The sequence below is a fragment of the Protopterus annectens genome, chromosome 15.part0 (assembly GCF_019279795.1).
Source record: "Protopterus annectens isolate FY-2018-M chromosome 15.part0, PAN1.0, whole genome shotgun sequence".
Classification (NCBI taxonomy): domain Eukaryota; kingdom Metazoa; phylum Chordata; order Ceratodontiformes; family Protopteridae; genus Protopterus; species Protopterus annectens.
This window is the reverse complement of record NC_056749.1, coordinates 376,968,530-376,990,054: the sequence shown is the minus strand read 5'-3', so window position 1 is coordinate 376,990,054 and position 21,525 is coordinate 376,968,530. Positions and strand designations below refer to the sequence as shown.

At 43.1% G+C, this 21,525-nt stretch overlaps 1 protein-coding gene across 1 annotated transcript in view; it reads left to right on the top strand.

The window, feature by feature from the left end:
* The window catches only part of TAF7L (TATA-box binding protein associated factor 7 like), a 594,912-nt gene that overhangs the window by 140,084 nt on the left and 433,303 nt on the right, over positions 1-21,525 (top strand). The window contains exon 9 of the mRNA XM_044057271.1: positions 13,449-13,700. Within this exon, the coding sequence (XP_043913206.1) occupies positions 13,449-13,700 (252 nt within the window). The remainder of the gene's footprint in view (positions 1-13,448; positions 13,701-21,525) is intronic.

Genomic DNA, 21,525 nt, shown 5'->3' with positions numbered 1-21,525 from the left:
GCACTATTAAGCGTCAGTATATTTTTGCCTCAACATATTTTGGAAACCGATTTAACTACCCTGAAATGTCTTCGGATAGCAATCCGACTACTGGAGTACACAAAAAACCCAAAGAAAAGGACAGAGACAGACCGTCGAGGTCCAAAACTGATGACGAAGCTTCTCCTAAGCCAGTCGCCGGTTCGCCAGTACTCAGTGAGGCACTTTCGCAGCCCTTGATACCCACAACTTTCGAGTGGCAGGCCCCTACCGAGACCCATGTGGAGTCCGGCACGCTGCGTGATACTCAAAGTATTGTACCCACAGATGTCTCTCCCTCGGATGGGTCCGGAGCCACTGTGCAGGCACCGGCTTCTGAGGGGTGTATTCAGACCTCAACATTTTTATATAAAACCGATGATAGCTGCAAAACTAAAGACAAAAGCAACTTCTAAAGCTAAAAAACCAATGCATGAGCCACATGCACAGGCCGCTATGCCTAAAAAACAGATGATCAAAATGGCTGAAGACGTAAATACCTTGATCAGGGGTTCCCAACCACCTCCTGATAAGAGGCCTAGGCAAGGCACTGATTATGAATCTTCAGATCAGGTTTCTATTTCTTCTGATTCCTCTTCTGATCAGGAGTTATCTGTTCCTCCCTATGAGGATTCTGATGCAGAGGAATCTATCCCATCTGCATCCCCTCCTGAGGATTATTCATTTGGATAAACCTTGCATACTTTGAGGGAGCATTTTCACTGGGAGAGTCAAGATTTCTCAGAATCAAAAAAGAGGCTCAGAGATTTCCTCCTTCTGCCTCAGCACAGGCCTTTAGCCATACCCCCTGTTTTAGACATTGTGGATGATGTGTTTTCGGAGTCAAGCTTGACTCCTGACTCCTTAGCTCCCAGCAAGCCTGACAAGACAGTACAGGGTCCCTGACTCGCACATATTTTTATTTAGAAACCCTGCTGCTGACCCTGAAACTATTTCACAGGGTCCAAAGGGAATTAAGGCCTCAACAGCAAAAAATCCTACTCCCTCTGACAGAGATTCAAGGGCACTGGATAGATGGGGAAAGAAAGTTTATACATCTGCAACCTTTGCAATTAGGGCCTTAACCTGCCAGTTTCATATGCTCAAGTATCAACAACGTTATGGGATTGCTGAAGCAGAAAATGATGTTGATTTCTGAATGTGTAGAAAATAAAGAATTGCAGGACTTATTGCATGCAGCTGAACAAGTTGGAAAGCATACTTTGCAATGTGGTTTTGATTCCTTAGAGGCCTCCTGCAGGGCCACAGTTACTGGATCTGTGATTAGGAGGCATGCCTGGCTAAAAGAGCAAAATTTGCCTGATCATGTTGAAGCTAAATTACTGGATGCACCTTTACAGTATGATACTCTGATATTAAGGCAGAAGAGGTTTTAAAGAAAATGGAAGACAAAGCTAAGTCTATGCACACTGGCCTACAAAAATTGGTCCTTTCCTGTGTCAGACAGAGCTCAAAGGGGAAAATCCAGATGCCCTAAAGGTTCTAGATGCCAGGCACAAGATTCTTAACAGGTCAAAGCAAATGGGGTGCTTCTACCTTCAAATATGGAGGAGATAAAGCGCAACCCTACAGAAAACAGTCTCAATGACTTCCATCTGCCATCACCAAGCACTTACCTTTTGGCAGCACCCTTAGGGGGAAAATTAGCACTTTTTGCTCAATATGGACAGTTAATAACCCAGGACAAGTGGGTGCTAAACATAGTATCACAGGGATACAGATTCCATTTCCATACTCTGTCAATGGCAAATGGTTGGCCGGATCTGCCAAAAAATCAATGGGCAGAGGCACAGAAACATGTTACATCCCTCATGGATATGGGGGCTATACAGCCAGTACCAGAACAGGAAAATGGACGAGGTTTTTACTCAAGAATGTTCTTGGTACCCAGAAAGGACAAGGCCTGGAGGCCAGTACTGGATTTATCAATTTTGAACACATTCCTGGACATTCCAAAATTCAAAATGCTAACTTTGCAGCAGCTTCTGCCCATGCTGGGCAAAAATGCTTGGCTGGTGACATTAGACATAAAAGAGGCATACCTGCATGTCCCAATAAGGGAATCGTGCAGAAGATACCTCCATTTCAAGGCTGGCTTAATGCATTACCAATTCTCTGCACTGCCCTTTGGCTTATTTACTGCACCCAGGGTCTTTACAAAGTGCTTGGCACCAGTAATTGCTTTTTGCAGACAAAGAAGTATGCAAGTATATCCTTACTTGGATGACTGTCTCATTCAAGCAGAGAGCAAGGACATTCTTCTTCAGCACCTGGCGTTTGTGAAAAGGCTTCTCACATGCCTACGGTACACAATAAACGAAAAGAAATCACAACTGGTACCCTCTCAAAAGATAACATTCCTGGGTGCAAACTTGAATACAACTGCCCAGATGGCTTTCTTCACGCCAGACAAACAAAGGCTACTGGCTACTTACTTCAAACTGATGGCAGCAAAAACCCAGTTATCTGCAAGACAAACTCTGCAGGCGTTGGGGTTCATGGCATCCTGCATCATACTAATTCCATATGCAAGACTGCATATGAGGAAACTTCAGTGGTACCTAAAAAGTTTATGGAGTCAACATTGTCACAGTCTGGAAACAATGATTCCTCTCTTTCCCTGCCTACAACAGGCGTTATGGTGGGCAAAGGCATGTTACCAAAACATGGGATTGGGCCTTCACTCTACCCCCTGCCAGCCAAAGCTTAACAGACTCATCAGAGTATGCATGGGGGGCCCACCTGGCGGGAAGATGCAGTCAGGGCATATGGACCCCAAAACAAATGCATCAGCTCTGCTCCTAGCAATTACTTCAGCAAGAAGAGTCTCAGAGCTACAGGCCCTCATGGCTGTCGAGCCTTTTATCATATTTTACCCAGACAGGGTGTCTCTGAGGACCAATCCTTCATTTATGCCTAAGATGATTTCCAGTGTGGCTCTTAACCAAACTATTCATCTGCCAACCTTTTATCCAAATCCGCAGAACAAGGGGGAAGAGAATTCTGCATTCCTTGGACGTACACAGACAGCTAAGATCCTGCTTGAGCAGGACTAAAGCTCTAAGAAAAACTGAGCAATTACTAGTGACATATGCTGCAGGATCAGAAGGAAAGGCTATTTCAAAGCAGACTATTTCAAAGTGGATAAGTCATTGCATTCGTTTCTGCTACTTACACCATGGCAAATCTGTGCCCAAGGGCATTGTGTCTCATTCCACCAGAGCTGCAGCTACTTCAGCAGCCTTTCTCAGAGGAGTACCAACCAAAGACATTCTAGAGGCTGCTACTTGGAGTTCTTTTCACACCTTTACAAAGCATTATCATTTGCATCTCTACTCTAAGTCCAGGGCAGGCTTTGCCACTGCAGTTCTGCAGAGCCTTATAGCCGCCCCTAATGCTGTTTAGCTCCAGCCTCCCATCCATAGCGTTGGGATTATACCCAAATGTAATGACTGCAACAGTGAAACACGAAGAACATAGTACAGTTGTGTACACTTAACATAAATGTAGATGTTCAAGTGTATTCACTGTTGCAGTCCAGGTTACCCGCCCGCCATCCCCCTTTCATTCTGGAGTTTATCTTTCCTTCACTATCTTCTACAACCTATGTGGTGTATTTGCTTGTAGATGAAGGTAAAGTTTGTATTGTTGCATGTATATGTAGTTTATATATATGTTCATCGTGTTACCCTGCTGCAGTCATCACACTTGGGTTATCCTGCCGTCAGACGGTCCCGCAGTCGGCCCGAATTCCAAAGTCTTGGTCCGGCGTCGGTTGCTGTCGCTTCTTCCCTGATGTCAGTGCACCAGGAGTATACAAGAGGCATCCAACGCCATTTTCTTCAGTCTTTCTTGCCGCGCGTTGCCTGAAGCAGAAGCAGTTTGCAAGTGCCGGTCGGCCGACACCTGAGATTTTTTAATCAAATTTCAGTCCGAAGTCTTCAAAGCTAAGTACCCCATTGGGGAACCTTTTCTTGCCTCAGTTCGATGTCAGAAAAAGTTAACAATTGCATTTCTTGTGGGAAGCAAATACCTCATAAGGACTTTCATTCTGATTGTATACCTTACCTAGGCCCAGATCACGACGTCACTGGTTGTCGGTTTTGTGCTAGGTTCAGTAAGCGAACTATAAAGCGACGCTTTGATTTCCCACAAAACTACTTCAGTAGGAAATTTAATTACACTATGCCGTCGGAGCAACCGACGTGCATAAAAAATGCAAAGATAAAGACAGGCAGCCTAGATCCAAGCCAGACTCCGAGGCCTCGGCTGGGCTGGTCGCCGGTTCTCCGGTTTTCAGTGAGGCACCTACGCAGCCCCTGACGACCACAGAATTGGAACCCCAGACCGCTTTGGATTCTCAAGCAGAGAGTTCTAGGCCGATGCAGCCTTTTTCTTTAGGCCCTACCGACAACATTGCAGAAGGAGAAGCCGGTGCTGCGGAAACACCTTCGGTTACAGAAGGTGTCTTCAGACCGACTGCTCTCACCATAAAATCTTATGCTAAGCTTAAGACTCCTCTAAAACCAAAAAAGACTGCACATCAGTCTCCAGTTCAAGGCCCCATGCCTAAGAAACAGATGCTTAAAATGGCAGAAGATTTGATTTCTTTAATCAGGGGTTCCCAACCCCCCCCCCCCAAGACAAAAGGCCTAGACAAGAGGAGGATTATGCCTCCTCTGATCAAGTGTCTATTTCCTCAAGCTCCTCTGAAGAACAGGATTACTCCTTTCCCCCTTATGAAGACTCTGATGCTGAAGATTCCATTCCCTCAGCTTCTCCCCCTGAAGACTATTCCTTTGGGGAAACCTTACATACCATGAGGGAACATTTCCACTGGGAAGGTCAGGACTACTCCAACTCAAAGAAAAGGCTCCAAGAGTTCCTTTTACTCCCCCAGCACAGACCATTTGCTATCCCTCCAGTTTTAGACATCGTGGATGATGTTTACTTAGAATCTAGTCTAAATCCAGATTCTCTGCCTCCTGCTCCAGCCAAACCAGATAGTTATTATAGAGTGCGTGACTCATACAAATTCCTTTACAAAAGCCCTGTTGCTGACCCAGAGACCATCTCCCAGGGTCCCAAACGGGCTAAGGCTTCTATGGCTAAAAATCCTGTACCCTCTGAAAGGGACTCCAGAGCGCTAGATAGGTGGGAGAAGAAGGTTTACACCTCAGCTACTCTAGCTATGAGAGCACTAAATTGTCAATTTCACATGCTGAAATGCCAGCAATTCCTAATGTCTCAAATAAAACAAAAGATGAGCGCGCACCCTCAACAGTCTGAATTCAAAGAAATGCAGGATCTGTTGCATGCAGCTGAACAGGTGGGCAAACATGCTTTACAGTGTGGATTTGATTCTTTGGAAGCTTCCTGTAGAGCAGCTGTTACTGGGTCTGTTATACGTAGGCATGCTTGGTTAAAGGAACAAACTCTGCCTGATCATGTTAAAGCAAAGTTACTAGATGCACCCTTACAACAGGATGTCTTAATTTGGGGTTAAAGCAGAAGAGGTTTTAAAGAAAATGGAGGATAAGGCAAAATCTATGCAGACGGTCAAAGATTTCTTACAGGTACAACCCCCACGCTTCAGCAGAAATTGGCCAGCAAAACATTGGTCCTTTCCAGCTTCTGACAGACCTCAGAGGGGTAAATACAGACGCCCAAGGGGCAGAGGACAAGCACAAATCTCTTACAAACCTTGCCAATGGGGCACTGCGACACAGAAGGGAGGAGAAGACAGGTCCCAAGCTACTAGAAGACAAACACAATGACTTAAACCTCAAACTGCCAAGCAAGCAAAAAACTCTTGGCAGCTCCCTTGGGAGGAAAATTTGCATTTTTTATAGACAACTGGCACATCGTCACAAAGGACAAATGGGTCCTAGACATTATCTCACAAGGATACAGATTCCATTTCCACACCTTGCCAAGGATAAAAGGAATGCCAAACTTACCACAAAATCAATGGGCAAAGGCACAAAAACAAATTATAGCTCTCATGGACATGAGAGCCATTCATCTGGTACCTACACAGGAGCAAGGCCAAGGATTTTACTCAAGGCTCTTTCTAGTCCCCAGAAAGGACAGAGCTTGGAGATCCATTCTGGACCTTTCAATTCTAAACACCTTCTTGCAAGTACCCAAATTCAAGATGCCAACACTACAGCAGCTTCTTCCCATGTTGGGCAAGAAAGCTTGGCTAGTAATGTTGGACCTCAAGGAGGCATACCTGCATGTCCCTATCAGACAAAATTGCAGAAGATACCGCTGTTTCATTGCAGGTTCAACCCATTACCAATTCTCTGCACTGCCCTTTGGCTTATCTACTGCACCCAGGGTCTTCACAAAATGCCTGGCACCAGTAATTGCATACTGCAGACAAAGAGGAATTCAAATATACCCATACCTGGACAACTGCCTCATCCAAGCAGAAAGCAAGGACATTCTCTTACGACATCTGACTTTTGTAAAACACCTTCTAAGTTGCCTAGGGTACACAGTAAATGAAAAGAAATCAAAACTAGTACCCTCACAAAATATGACATTCCTGGGTGCCAGCTTGAATACAACGGCCCAGATGGCTTATCTGACGCCAGACAAACCACTACAACTAACTCAATACTTCAAAATAATGGCATCAAAGACCCAACTCCCTGCAAGAAAAATTCTGCAGGCCTTGGGCTTCATGGCATCTTGTATACTACTAATACCATTTGGAAAACTGCATATGAGGAAATTACAATGTTACCTGAAAGGCGTATGGTCTCAACACAGCCACGGCTTGGAAACAATGATACCTCTCATTTCCTGCCTTCAACAGGAGTTTCTGTGGTGGTCACAGGCATGTCACCTCAACAAGGGTCAGCCTTACACCCTACCCCCAGCTAGGCAAACTGTGACAACAGATGCATCGGACTATGCCTGGGGGGCACACATGGCAGGGCGGTGCGTTCAAGGCATATGGACTGCAGATCAAAGGAATCTGCACATCAATCAAAAAGAAATGCTAGCTGTACAGAATGCTCTGACAGCTTTCAAGGAACTCTTACATCCAGAACAGCTTATAATAAGGACAGACAACACCACAGTAATGTGGTACATAAATAAACAAGGGGGTACACACTCCTACCCTCTATGCAGGCAAGCAATGACCTTGTGGAACACAGCACTGGCTTACCAAGTTCAATTACAAGCTCAATTCCTGCCAGGAAAAAAGAACACATTGGCAGATGACCTAAGCAGAAACATCATGGATCCCCACGAGTGGAAACTGGATCCACAAGTATTTGCATTGATAACTCAAAAATGGGGGCGCCCAGACATAGACCTGTTTGCCAACCCCAAAAACCATCAGCTTTCAAAATTTTGCACAAGGACATTTCACCATCAAGCTTGGAAAGTGGACACACTCTCATTCAGTTGGAAAATGCTGACAGTATATGCCTTTCCTCCATTGCCCCTTCTCACAAAGGTGCTGCTGAAAGTCAGGATGGAGAGACCTCAAATGATGCTCATTGCCCCGGACTGGCCACGCCAGCACTGGTACCCACTACTAAGGAACATGGCCCAGGGCCCACCATGGATTTTACCACAAATTCCTCATCTACTCACACAGCAAGGTAGTCAGATTCTACACAGCCAACTCAAAACCTTAAATTTGGCTGCATGGCACATCACCTAAGCAACTAGCCAGCCCCTCTTTCACAAGCTGTTATGGATGTCATTCTGGAGGCCAGGATGCCCAGCACCAGGAAAGCCTACTCAGACAAATGGAAAAGATTTTGTGCCTGTAACCAAGCTAAAGGCTGAAGTACCCTTCAACTGGACATGCCTCAGATTCTACAATATTTAACTGAGATGTTACACAAAGGACTTTCTTTTTCATCTATTAAAATCCACGCCTCAGCTATTTCAGCTCACTACAACACGGATCCTCCCTTATTTTCACATCCATTTCTAAGGCAGTATCTCAGAGGGGCAAAAAACATTAGGCCTCCCAGGAGAATGCCAACACCAACTTGGGACCTAAATTTTGTTCTGGAAAAACTTACGCTGCCACCTTTTGAGCCAGCTTTCTCAGCTGACTTAAAGTTTATATCATGGAAGACTGCCTTGCTGCTATCAATTACTTCAGCCAGAAGAGTCTCAGAGCTACAGGCACTAATGGCAGTAGAGCCTTTCCTCATTTTTCATCAAGACAGAGTTTCTGTACGAACTAACCCCTCCTTTATGCCAAAGGTGGTATCCAGGGTGGTTCTAAATCAAACCATCCACTTACCCACCTTCTTTCCAAATCCACAGAACAAAGGAGAAAGACTCCTGCGTTCCTTGTACATACACAGGCAACTATGTTACTACTTGGACAAAACTAAGGCTTTCAGAAAATCTGACCAACTTTTTGTATCCTATGCTACAGCATCACAAGGAAAGGCTATCTCAAAACAGACCATTTCCAAATGGATAGGACATTGCATACGTTTTTGCTACACCCATCATGGAAAACCAGTTCCTGCTAGCATAAGGCCCCACTCCACCAGGGCAGCAGCTACATCTACAGCCTTCCTCAGGGGGGGATGCCAACCAAGGATATTCTGGAAGCTGCAACTTGGAGTTCAGTACACACTTTCACCAAACACGATCACTTACCACTTTACTCTAAGACTAGATCTGGCTTCACCGCTACAGTTTTGCAGGGCCTTCTAGCCCCCTCTAACCCTGTTTGACTCCACCTCCCATCCTTAGCTTTTGGATTCTACCCAAGTGTGATGACTGCAGCAGGGTAACACGATGAACATAGTACAGTTTTGTACCTACAATAAATGTAGATGTTCAGGTGTATACCCTGCTGCAGTCCAGGTGACACTCCCACCATCCCCTCTCACCTAACTAAAACCTTTCAATACCTTAAAATCTGATACAACCTTTGTGGTGTATTTACTTATAGCTGGAGGGATGTGTTGTTTGTGTTGAGCTTTTATTATTGGTGCTTCCTACTGACCATCTTTTGGGGGGGTACCTGACATCTGGGGCAAGAAAAACTGAAGAAAATGGCGTTGGATGCCTCTTATATATACCCCTGGCGCACTGATGTCAGGTAAGAAGCAACAGCAACCGACGCCGGACCAAGACTTTGGAATTCGGGCCGACTGCGGGACTGCCTGATGGCAGGATAACCCAAGTGTGATGACTGCAGCAGGGTATACACTCGAACATCTGCATTTATGGTAAGTACAAAACTGTACTAATATTAATATATATATATATATTTTTTTTTTTTTTTTTTTTTGGGGCACCTGTCATCTGGGGCAAGAAAAACTAATGAAAATGGCGTCAGCTGCTTGTTTTATACCCCTGACGACCTGACGTCATGGAAGAGGAGACAGCAACTGACACAGGACCCAAGACTTTGGAATTCAGGCCGACTGAGGGCAACCTGCCAGCAGACAAATGTAATGACTGCAACAGTGAATACACTCAAACATCTACATTTATGGTAAGTATACACAACTGTACTTTGTGCAGAATGGCACAAGCAGCATTTAGCTGGCTTGATGGGTCAGTGGATATTGCAGTAATCCACCAGCTATATCAGGGCAGTGGAAGCATACCTTTTGCACACTGGGAACGCATTCAGTGACATTCCAGGTCTGTGTGTGGATGGTGCCTTATATTTCAGCCACAATTTCAGGGTTGCAGACATGAGTGATGATACAGGGCTCTGTGGAATATCTAACATCACCTGGAACACACAATTGTTTGGGGGGAGGGGGAGGTGCATTGGTAATGTATGAAGAGTTCTGTCAGTAAACATGTAGTTTGTGCAGTGAACTTGCACTTAACAGCCAGATGGCCCTTGCGAAAAAAACGGTACAGATGAAATGTGTGCCAAATGTGGGAAACATTGGAAGTGAATAGAAGCCGCACACCCATAGTTGAGATGTTTCCATCTGTATTTCAGACTACCTAGCAATTCAGAGAATTGCAACTCTACCTGCTCACATGCATCTTTGATTGAGGGCTGGGCGACCACGGTGGTGCAGCGGTTAGTGTTGCCGCCTCACAGCAAGAGGTTCTCCGATTCGATTCTCGGCTGGGGTGGCTTCTGTGTGGAGTCTGCATGTCCTCCCTGTGGTTGCATGGGTTTCCTCTGGGTGCTCCGGTTTCCTCCCACATCCCAAAGACATGCATGCCATAGGTGGATTGGACACTCTAAATTGGCCCTAGGCATGAGTGCGTGTGTGTGTGTGTGCCTTCTGTGGAAGGTTGGGCGCCGGGCTGGCAACTCGACACTGTAAAACTCCACTGCCAATCATGAGCGGACATGTGATCCGCTGTGGCGACCCCTAACCGAGAAAAAGCCAAAAGAAGAAGATGTGTACAGTCTATGGTATGCAGTACCACAAAGAGCTTTAATGCGTTACTGAAGCCTTGCAAAATGGTGACACTCTCCTCTGCCGTCTTTAAAAAAAATATGTCGTTCTACATTCATACTCATAATGTGCAGAATCTTAAGTATTTTTGAGGATGTGCCTGGGATCAACTTAAACTTGCCTCCTTTTGGCTACTGAAAGGTTCCAGTTGCTAGGATAAGCAAGTTCTTCCCATGTCTTGGTCTCCACAGGGATTGGAACATTATGCATTTCTCTCTAGTCAGCATGTGAGTGATATATGTGTACCAGATTCTTTATTATGTCAGGAATTGTACAGTGGCAGTCAGTTACCTGCTGATCAGTCTTATCTGGCCTTTGCCCTAAGCTTTCGACATTGTCACATTCTGCAGCAACACACAGTCTGGTCAGTGTTAGCTGCAACAAAAACAGCAAATGATGCCGAGCACAACACTGCTAGGTTTTTGCTGATATGCAACTTTGAAGTGAAGTTGTGTTGTTTCTTTTTAGAGTCTCGTGCAGCAAGCTGCTGCATATATGACTGTGTATCTCTCACACACACACACACACACACACACACACATATACACACACACATTCTGTGTTTCTTTCTCAAACCTGTTGTAGTTGATATAAACTTTTAATATTTTTTTTTCCTCACTTTATTCCCTTTCCTGTTCTTGGTACTGTTCTTATTGTTCCTTCTCTTTTTCCCACACCTTCCATTATTGCCTGCTCTCCATATCTGTCACCTGTTTTTACTTGCTACCTTTCCACTTGCACAGTGTTTGCCTATCTTTTCAGTTCTTAACTCTCCATCCACTAGTCTCTGTATGCTAAGTGATATAGTATTAAAAATCCCTTTCCATTTTTGGTTATATATATTTTTTTGAATTCTCATATTGCACAATGCTTGCCCAACATTTTCCTTATCTCATGAAGGTATGTTGTCATCTATCACACTTTCTCTAAGTAACATCACCTTCCAATATCTTATCTGCTAGAACTTAATTATTGCAGTATATTTGTGCTCACGCACTCAGATTTTTTTTGTACCTTTTCACTGTGTATGGTAAAATACTGTAATATTTTTTTCTGAACAAGTCTTATTTACTGACTTAATGATTAATGCTTTCTTGTGTTCATTTGCTGACTGACATAATATTTCCCTTGTTTTTGAAATGTTTATACCGTGTGTATGCCACTTTGCATTTAAAATACCGAGGGACGTTTTGGTGACCACGAGTTGTCAAATAACGTTTGGCCAACTCATGTTGCCGATCCTTCAGTTGTGTAAGTCCTGTTTCAGCGAATGCTCAGTGCATTTGCAAAGATGAGGTTGGTCCTTTAATTACAGATCGTGTTACAGTGGGGATTGGGAAATGTACCCTTTTCCCCAGTGTAGTGCGATCTCTGAGTTGGAATATATATTTTGCAGGGGGTATAGGGGGTGTAAACCCCCCACAGGGAGTGTAAGGGGGCTTGCCCCCATGCAAAATCATCACGTTATGTCTTGTACAGTGTAGGACTGCATTCTGCAAATGCTGAGAAAGGTTATATTTGCAAACGGAGGTGTGCTTGCGACATTCGGACCTTGTCGACATTGTGTTCAACCTTTTAGTTGACATTTCTGGTGGTTCTTTCTTGTGGATGCCGACTATATGATAGCAAACTGTGTATGCCGTAATTGACATTTCAGGTGGTTCTTTCTTGTGAATGTCGACTATATAATAGTAAACCATGTATGCCTTACCCACTGTGCATGCTACAGCACCTGTATTTGTTTTGTAAGCTTGTATAATTAGGAGGCTGGAAAACTGGTCTGACTGTTTATGAACTTCCTCTATTCTCCAGTCAATGTTTTCACGTTTTTTCTCACTGTCACTGCTGACTTAGGGGTTCTTTAGTGTCATCTCAGTATTTTCCAACGTGAGAGGTGTTCATTCATGATGGCAGTCCAGTATAACCTGTGCTGGTAGAGCTCCCTCATGGGTTGGCCCTGTACAAGGAAAGGTCTGATCCTCCTGTACAGAATCTGTGAAGTACATACTGCTGTGTGCTGCTGAGTGAGATGGGCCTGATGAGGCACTGATCTAGTGCAGCATACAGTGAGCTTTTATCTTTAGCTGTACCTCCCACTGACATGCTAAAGTGATGTGTCAAGAGGTGGCATACAGCAGTTCTATGAAGCAAATGCCTTGCCTCCCTTGTGACCCACCCTTTGCATTGCAACACAGCACTGGTATAACCACCTTTGCCTGTACCTTACCCAAGTGCCTGCAACACGTATGCATACCCCACCTCCATCAAGTATCCAAGCCACTAACTGAACTCATGCTGCCTTTGTCATAGTCATGACTTTGTATGGTAACAAAGCTAGTAATCTGTTTTTGCTTCTTACTGGATTATTGCCTAGTTAGCATTTGATATTCAAAGTAAACTGTGTACTGTATGGTGTGTTGCATTCTTTAAGCAACTGTTTATATGGAATGTTAATGTTTTATTGTAATTTTCCCATTTGGAATTGTTTGCTGCTGTTATAATTTTGCAAATGTATTTTGCTTTGCTGTAATTTTATTTTATTTTAGTTTAGTTGTTTATATTTTGTTGGCCAGATCAACCTCACTCCACATTGCCCATTTTCAGAAGGTCATGTTGGGGAGTCTCAAAATCTAGATATAAAATACAGATAGTTTCACAAAGCATAAAGAGTAAAATAGTGTTTGTTTAATAAATATAGCAACAGTTGTGTAGCAGTGACATAGGACTGGTAAGAAAAGTGTATTTACATACATTTTTATCTGTATATTGTAATATATTTTAGTTAGTATATATTTTACTGTTCTTACTAACTTTAACAGCTTCTTGAATTTCATCCATTTTGTAAATTCATTGTGTTAAAACACTAGAGTAAAACTTGAATAACATTGTGTTGCTTAATAAATCTGACCTAGTCTGAGAAATAGCTTAAAGAGTCCATTGAATTCATTTCTCTCTGTCCCGCTATGAATGCAGTCGTCATCAATTGTGCTGTCTCTTTTGTACTTATTGTGTGCTATTTTTGTTTCTCTGTAGTGGAGCATGATGAGTTGAGAGAAATCTTTAATGATATTAGTAGCAGCAGTGAAGATGAAGAAGATGAGGGTGATCGCCACGATGATGAAGACCTCAATATCATGGACACAGAAGAAGACCTAGAGAGACTTCAGGATAAAATGAATGATTCAGATGGACAAGATCAAGAGAAAGACCGTCCAAACCAGATAGGTAGGCATTAATTCTTTTATAGGCATGCAGACATGAAATGTCTGAATTCAAATTTGATTCACTGTGGAGTGCATTAATTGTAAGAAGGTGATTGTCAGCAGGTGCATTCATGCGGCAGGATGTATTGTGGCATAGAAAGGGTTGAGTGAAGGGGGCAGCTGGCCTGGGCCCAAGCAGCTAGGCAGCAAGATCTGCAGATACCATCAGTTGGTCCTGCAATTGGTATTCATTTACATAATGGCTTTTCAGAAAGACTTTATAGAGATGAATTGCAATACTGCTTTTGCAGACAGGACTGAAGTGCTTCAGCATTTCATATGTGGTATAAGTTGTAGCAAGCTGCTTGTTTGCTATAGTTTTTAATTTTTTTTCTAGTGGAGAAGTAAAGGACTTCTTTTATTGCTCCTCAACTTAGAGTTGAGGGAGAGATTTGAGAATGACATTAGGCTCTAGAGCATGCTACAACTCTGCTGAACTGTAACAGAATTAGGTTATGTTTACTGTTTTCATATACCTCCTCTGAAGGTGTTAAAGGACCACTACAGGAAAAAAAAAAAAAAAAACATATATTTTTTAACTTTTCTTTAAGTTTGGGTCATTGCAAACCTGTATGTACCAGATAGTAGCAGTCAATACTAACTTGATTCTGTTTGTACCCCTGACCTGCCCTCCTGGGGGCAGAGATCCTGATGAGAGTTAGTTTTGTTCTAAAGAAAAATCTTATGCATAATACACTACAAGTCCACTATATCTGAGATTACAATGCCCATAGCTGGACTGTCTCATTAGAGTTCCATTCACTTAGAATGGAAGTACAGAGATGAGAAGCTATTTTTCGGAGACCTCAGTGAATGTATAATTCACTGTCATGCAATGCCTCTTACAAATGTGTTTGCTGCTGATGTTACACATTCTCTTAAAAAGGCTTCCCAAACTAGCAGCTCTTTACTGAGATAAGACTTTTTTTTCGACATTTAACTTTGATCTGCCTCAATTCCTTCTACACTTACTCCTCCAATATCCTAACCCCCTGCTAGCAAGAGTATAACATTTCCACCCTGCAAGGTTCAGGTATTCCGTCAGCTTTGCATGACGATACATGTCAAATAGATTTCTTGCTGTCTGCCTGATGTGTCAGTAAAAGTTTTCCCTCATCTCTCTCCTTACTCCTACCGTCCGAATAGCACTTTTACAGTAAATCATGTTACAATGATGGACTCAGCACATAGTCCATCAAAACCTACACCACCTAAACCCACCTATAGTAATACAAAACACACACCTACATTCACGGAGACTCTCAATAAAAATTTTCCCAAACAACAGAGACCTCCAAAGCTGAAATGCAAGCAACTACCACCCCCTCAACACTACCCAAAGGCCACATAGCCCACAAAATCAGTGTGCCACTCAACCTCAGCCCATAAGGCAAAACAACGTACCCAACACGCTGGTCATAGGCGACTCTATAGTCAGGCACACTGATGTCCCACTCACCAGGCTAAACAAGGAGAAAGTTACTGTCAGCTGCCTGGCAGGTGCCAGGATCCACCACATAACGCACGCACCCAGGTCACTCCACAACAGGTACAAATATGACTCTGTCATTGTCAGTGTTGGTGTGAATGACCGGAGACATACCTCCCTGGACTACATGAAAAGAGACATGGAGGAGCTCTCTGATCATATAGCCCAGGCAGGTATGACTGTAGCCCTGAGTAGCATCCTGCCATCACCCAGAATGATACCACAGTATAAGGACAAAATGATTGACTTCAACAATTGGCTAAGCTTCTGGTGTCATTCTAAGGGGATCCAGTATCCGTGTGCCTGGGATGACATGATCGACAGACCATGATGCTTTTCCAGAGATAGCTTGCACTTGTCGCCCCTGGGATTCCGGATACCGGCTAAGGCTCTTGACACCTCTATAGTGCCTTTTTTAGGCAAGGTTCAAATGACAAACTCACCACCGTAGCAGGTACAAGCAAGCAAAATCTGAGGCTATTGCTACTCAATGCTAGAATTCTAAACCTAAAACTGCACTCACTCGAGGCACTCCTTAAAATGGAGAACATCGACATCTGTGCAGTGACAGAGACCTGGTTCAAGGCTCCAGAGAACACCTCTGCATTAACCGGCTGTAATTCATACCACACCTTTTGGCCACCTAACCTGGACTGAAACACTAAAGGAGGAGTATCCATATTCATTAAGGATATTGTGCCATCCCCAACAGAACCAAAACGCTATCCTCCAAAAAAAAAAAAAAAAAAAAAAAAAAGAAATCAATTTGGTGGTACTCTGCCATAAATAAACTCTACAACAGAAGGAAGAAGCTGTTGCAAAAAAAGAGTAAAATCCCCTGATTGCAAGAATTCCGTGGTCAGCCTCAGTAAGAAGCTGAGATCCCTCATAAAATCCTCCAAAGCTAGTTATGAAAATAAAATTGTCGCTGATTCTAAAGACAACCACAAAGCATTCTACAGCTATGTCGAGAATCTCAATGGCAACACTCAGATCTGCTCTGAGCTACAGCACAAAGGCACTACATATACAGAACCAACTGATATTGCAAACATCCTGGCAGATAGGTTCAGTGCAAACCCCCCCCCCCCCCACCCCCAAAGGGCCCATCTCTATACCAGAAGAATGCAAAGCTCCTGTAATCACAGATGTACAAGTAAAGACTGCACTCTCCAAAGCCAAGAACACAGCATCCATGGGACCAGACAACATTCTAAGCTGTGTTCTGCACGAATTACAGAACAAACTGGCACCCCACCTAAGTACCATGTTCAATCATAGCCTCACTTCAGGCTTTGTGCCTACTGAATGGTGCACAGAAACTGTTATCCCACTCCACAATGGAGGCGCCACCACGGACCCCGGGAACTACTGCCTCAGCCTGATAAGCCTGATCTGCAAGGCAATGGAACGTATCATCTTGGAGTTTATAAACAAAGACTTGGGTAACCTCCAAACTCTGGACCCCACTCAGTTTTGATTTGTAAAAGGTAGATCATGCCTCCTAAGCCTGATTGATTTCTTTGAAGCAGTCACCAGAGCTGTGGACGAGGGTAAGGTGGTGCACACAGTCTATCTTGACCTCACCAAGGCTTTCAACACCATCCCCCACTCTGGAATTATAGATATGTCACAAGATGGGTGGCAAACTGGCTCACTGACAGAACCCACACAGTGAAAGTAACCGACTCCAAATCCAATTTCAGACCAGTGACAAGTGGAGTACCACAGGGTGCAGTCCTGGGTCCTCGCCTGTTTGGCATCTACTTTTCTGAAGTCCAGGCTAATACAGTAGGTCTTTGGCTAATGAAGTTTGCAGATGACTGCAAACTAGGAGCCGTAGTAGAATTGCCTAATGATGTGGACATTCTAGAAAGGGGCCTCACTGAGATCGATGCTTGGTGTCAAAGTCATGGCCTCAGGCTCAATGCCAAGAAGTGCATTGTCATCCCTTTTGGGAAAAACACTGTACCCATGAACTATCACATAGGTGGTAGCCTACTAAACACCGAAAGTGTGATAAGAGACCTTGGGACACAGGTGGACAGTAGTCTCTCCTTTGATAATCACATCACCACAGTAGTCAGGAAATCCTTCTACATGGCACACTTTATCACAAAGTGGTCCTCCTCCAGGAAAAAAGGAGGTCATTGTTGTTCTCTACTCACCCCTCATCAGACCCATTATAGAGTACAACGCCCCATTTGGCATGTACCTCGCAAGACATCTACAACAACTAGAAAGGCCACAGAAATACCTCATTAAGAGGATTACTGGCCACAAACAGACGCCATATGCAGACCGTCTCAAAAATCTCCAGCTCTACTCCATTACATATAGCCTACTCAGAGGCGACCTCTGCCTAACTTACAATGCCATGTCAAACCTAGATCTGTTGGACATGCTACACTTAAAGAAACCCCAAACTCTCCAAGCCACACGCTCCAGGGACTTGAACCTTGTCACCACAATAAACATAACATGCTGAAGGCATAGATTCCTGTCCCAGAGTCTTCCTCTTCTCAAACAAAGCTCCTCATTAGCCCTTTTCAAGAAATATCTTGACAGTTGGATGGGAAATAGGAAATTCACCCCAGGGATTACTTCTGTGGCTCAGGATGCAGCTTGGAAGTGGATGACATGATGGTAAGGTGGAGGTTGGTCATCTGATCTATTCAGAAGTCAAGATGGAAGGGCAAGGCAGCCAAGCTGCTTTGCTTGTGATACAGAGTCTACTACTCAGGAGGAGGTCAGGCCTGAAATGGTGGTGTAATGTTGAAAGTCATCAGAAGACAGTGGGCAACAGCATCACAATTCCTGACAGACTCATGGCAATCGGACTTCAGTGTAATGACAGGGCAGTGCTCAAAACCACAGCCTATGACCCACAGCAGCATTGTGATACTGGTCAAAGGAGTTCATTCAGACAGCAGTTGCAGGATCTACTTTACAAAGCAGGCCAACAAGCATTGGTGTTGATAATCGGTGATTTCAATGCAATTATTGGGACAGACACAACAGGAGAAGAGGACTGCCTGGGTCCACATAGGTGGGCCAACATGAATAAGGGAGAGGGCCATTTGAGAACTCTGTTTGGCAGATGTCTTGATAGGAGCCAACACATCTTTCAGAAAGAAACTGTGCCAAGTTCACATCAGAGTGGTCAAAATGCAACTCATGTAGACATCCCCTAATAAGGAAAGTGTAAGAGGGTATAGTCAATGACTTCCAAGCCATCCTCAGTGAAACAGTCTACCCACAGCATAAACTACCTGTTGCCATGCTTAGGTGCAAGCAGTGTTGAGAGATGGCTCTAAGGTTACAGACCACGGTCAAGACCTAGAAGTTGACTGTAGTGAAGTTAAAACATTTCAAGGACATAATCAGGGCTCCAGCACACCAACTTGAGGAGGGAATAGGTGTATTTAAGAAAGAATAGCAGCACAATAAAACCGCATGTGTCAGTAGTCATGCACTGATGTGGCCAAGTTTGGGTTGTGGAATGCATCACTCCAGGAAGTCCGCCAAAGAAAGAAGGAAAAAGTGGGAGATGCAAACCACCAGACTAGGAAGGATTACTTAACTTGTAAAAAACTTTAAACAACTAAACACAACCAAACCAGTAGTAAATCCAAACTGGCAACAAACGAACCAACTTGTCAAATAATGCCTTGAAGGTAAAATCACCAAGAAGAACCACTGCTGACGAAAAAGTATAGGTTTATTTAAGCGCTTTTCGTTTGTCCCATAGACAAACTTCTTCAGAACTACAAACATAAAGTGCAATGTGCTTAAATAACAAACTGTGCCTTAATCAAGCTTAATTAATCAATCAATCATTAATATTATCTATTTGCTTAAAAAAGGCACTGACACATTAAACAAATCAAAATTTCATCCATTAAAATAGAAAGTTTAAAACTTTCTAATAGGTAATTACATATAACATGTTATGAATTGAACAATGCATGAAAAATGAAAAAATATGAAAAAGAAAATAAAAAGTAAAAAAAGATAAGAAATACTATATACTGTTTATCCCAAAAAAATCATATTATTTACTAGTGTATTCATATGAAATATTTATGATATATTAATGCATTTAAAATTCTACCTTAGTTCATGTTGCTAAAAATAAATAAAATATATAAACAAATTGCTATCTTCTTAAGCTAGACAATTTTAAAACACTGGAGATAGTACAAGCTTCATTTAGACCTGGCAAGTGATAAGCTTCCAGTCTAATCTGCCATTGTAACTCTTTTTCTAGTAATTTAATCTGAGTGGGTCCCCCTCTGCTGTCATTAACCACTTGCTCAATGCCTATAAACTTGAACTGGTGAGTAGGGTTATCTATTATATGCTTTGCTAATGCATTACTTGTTTTTTGTTTCCTAATAGCGTATATATGCTCATAGATTCTATCTTTGAGCTTACGCTCGGTTTTCCCAGTGTAAAAAACGGTACAATTTTGACACTGCGCTAAATATACTAACATATTAGAGTTGCAATTAACCCTGCATTTTAATTTGAAAACATGTTCGTTGACAATAAATTTATTAGATTCAATGATAAACTTACACCAATTACAAGCTTGGCATTTAAACATCCCAGGTGACCTGGTTAATGAAGGTTTCTGCTCAAATAATGATTTTAAATTCCTACCCCTTCTGTATGTTACCTTGGGGCTTAATCCCATTTTAGATAACTCAGGGTCCGCTCTAAACAGTTGCCAATTTTTCTTAATGATGGACCACAGAATAGAACTGTCAACCGTAAATGTGGTAATGAATCTAGGGGCATCAAAAAGATCCATTGTCAAGGGCTCACTGGAATTCAACTCTGCAATGGTAGATGATACATCCGGCTGAAGTGTACAACTGGTTGTAGATAATAAAGGTTGATAAAAACCAGAAGACCTTTTATATAATACCTCATTGGTAAGATCATTGATCAACCTAGATGGATAACCCCGTGACAAGAACATCTTTTCTAATAAAAGACATTCTTCACCGAAGTCATTGTCTCTGCTTACCATCCTGGCTGCTCTAACCAATTGACCCTTTATTACTGCTCGTTTCTGACAAAGGAATGACAGCTAGAGAAGTGTAGCAAAGAATTCGAATACGTGGGTTTCCTATGAATTCGTGCTACAAAACAACTTGCTTCATTGTCTTTATTTAACATAATGTCTAAATATGGGATCCTCGTGGTGTGGAATTCAAAGGTAAACTCCAAAAATGAAGTTGTGTTGTTCAAATAGGTTACAAATTCACCTGCTTGACCTTCACCCCCTTTGAAGAGAATGAATATGTCATCCAAAAAACAAGTATATTATAAGATTAAACATAAGCTGGCGATGTCAGCTCTGGGCAACTTTGAGGGTTGGTGTCATCCATGCCATGCAACGTCATTTTCTTTGACGCAACCCATGCTAAACACACACATAGACACAAAATGTATCTGTGAACCATGTGGCATTGCCCACCTGTACACAAAACAGTGCTGCAACAGCTGTGGGGCACCCAGTCTGCGGTTGATGTAATTTCAGGGCACCTAACAGTTGTTGCAGCAAGCCCACTGCACTGACATCATGTGATCCCTAAACACGGTTGGTGTCAGTGCAGCTCAGCTACATTTTTCAACGTTACCCAATGCACACACACACACACACACACACACACACACACACACACACACACAAAACCTGTAGAGCATGCTGCATTGCCAACTTTTCTACAAAGCAGAAATTAAACAACTGCACTGGACTGCCACTGCTGATATTAGCTCAGGACAAAAAAACCTTTGTCATAGTAAGCACACACCACTGACACTAGACTCGCCTTCAGCAAGCTAAGTGGCAAGTGTTGCTCTGATGTGTTTCTCTCGCTTAGACAATATATACCACACACACACACATGCAGACTTGCAATCATCCAGTAAGTTCTGGGAATTTCCCCAACTCGTCTTAAAATAGTGATGTAAAAAATATGGGATATCACTGGTCCGATGCCTCTAAGCTCAGTCCAGCCAAATTAAGTTGGAGCAAACACACTGCAATATCACCCTCTGTTTCCTTAACTGGACTGCCATTTCCCCAACTAGTCTTTATCAATCTTGTTTACAGCACAGAATGCTAAAGACAGACAACCGCAGTGTGCCATTCAACCCTGTTGTGTTTTCTCACTGCTCCACAAAGCGATGAAGAAACTGCTCTGGGTAACCCTAGCTGCTGCTGATGTCCAGTTCAGGCACCCACCAGGTGTTGAAGTAAGCCCACTGAATTGAGTCTAAATGC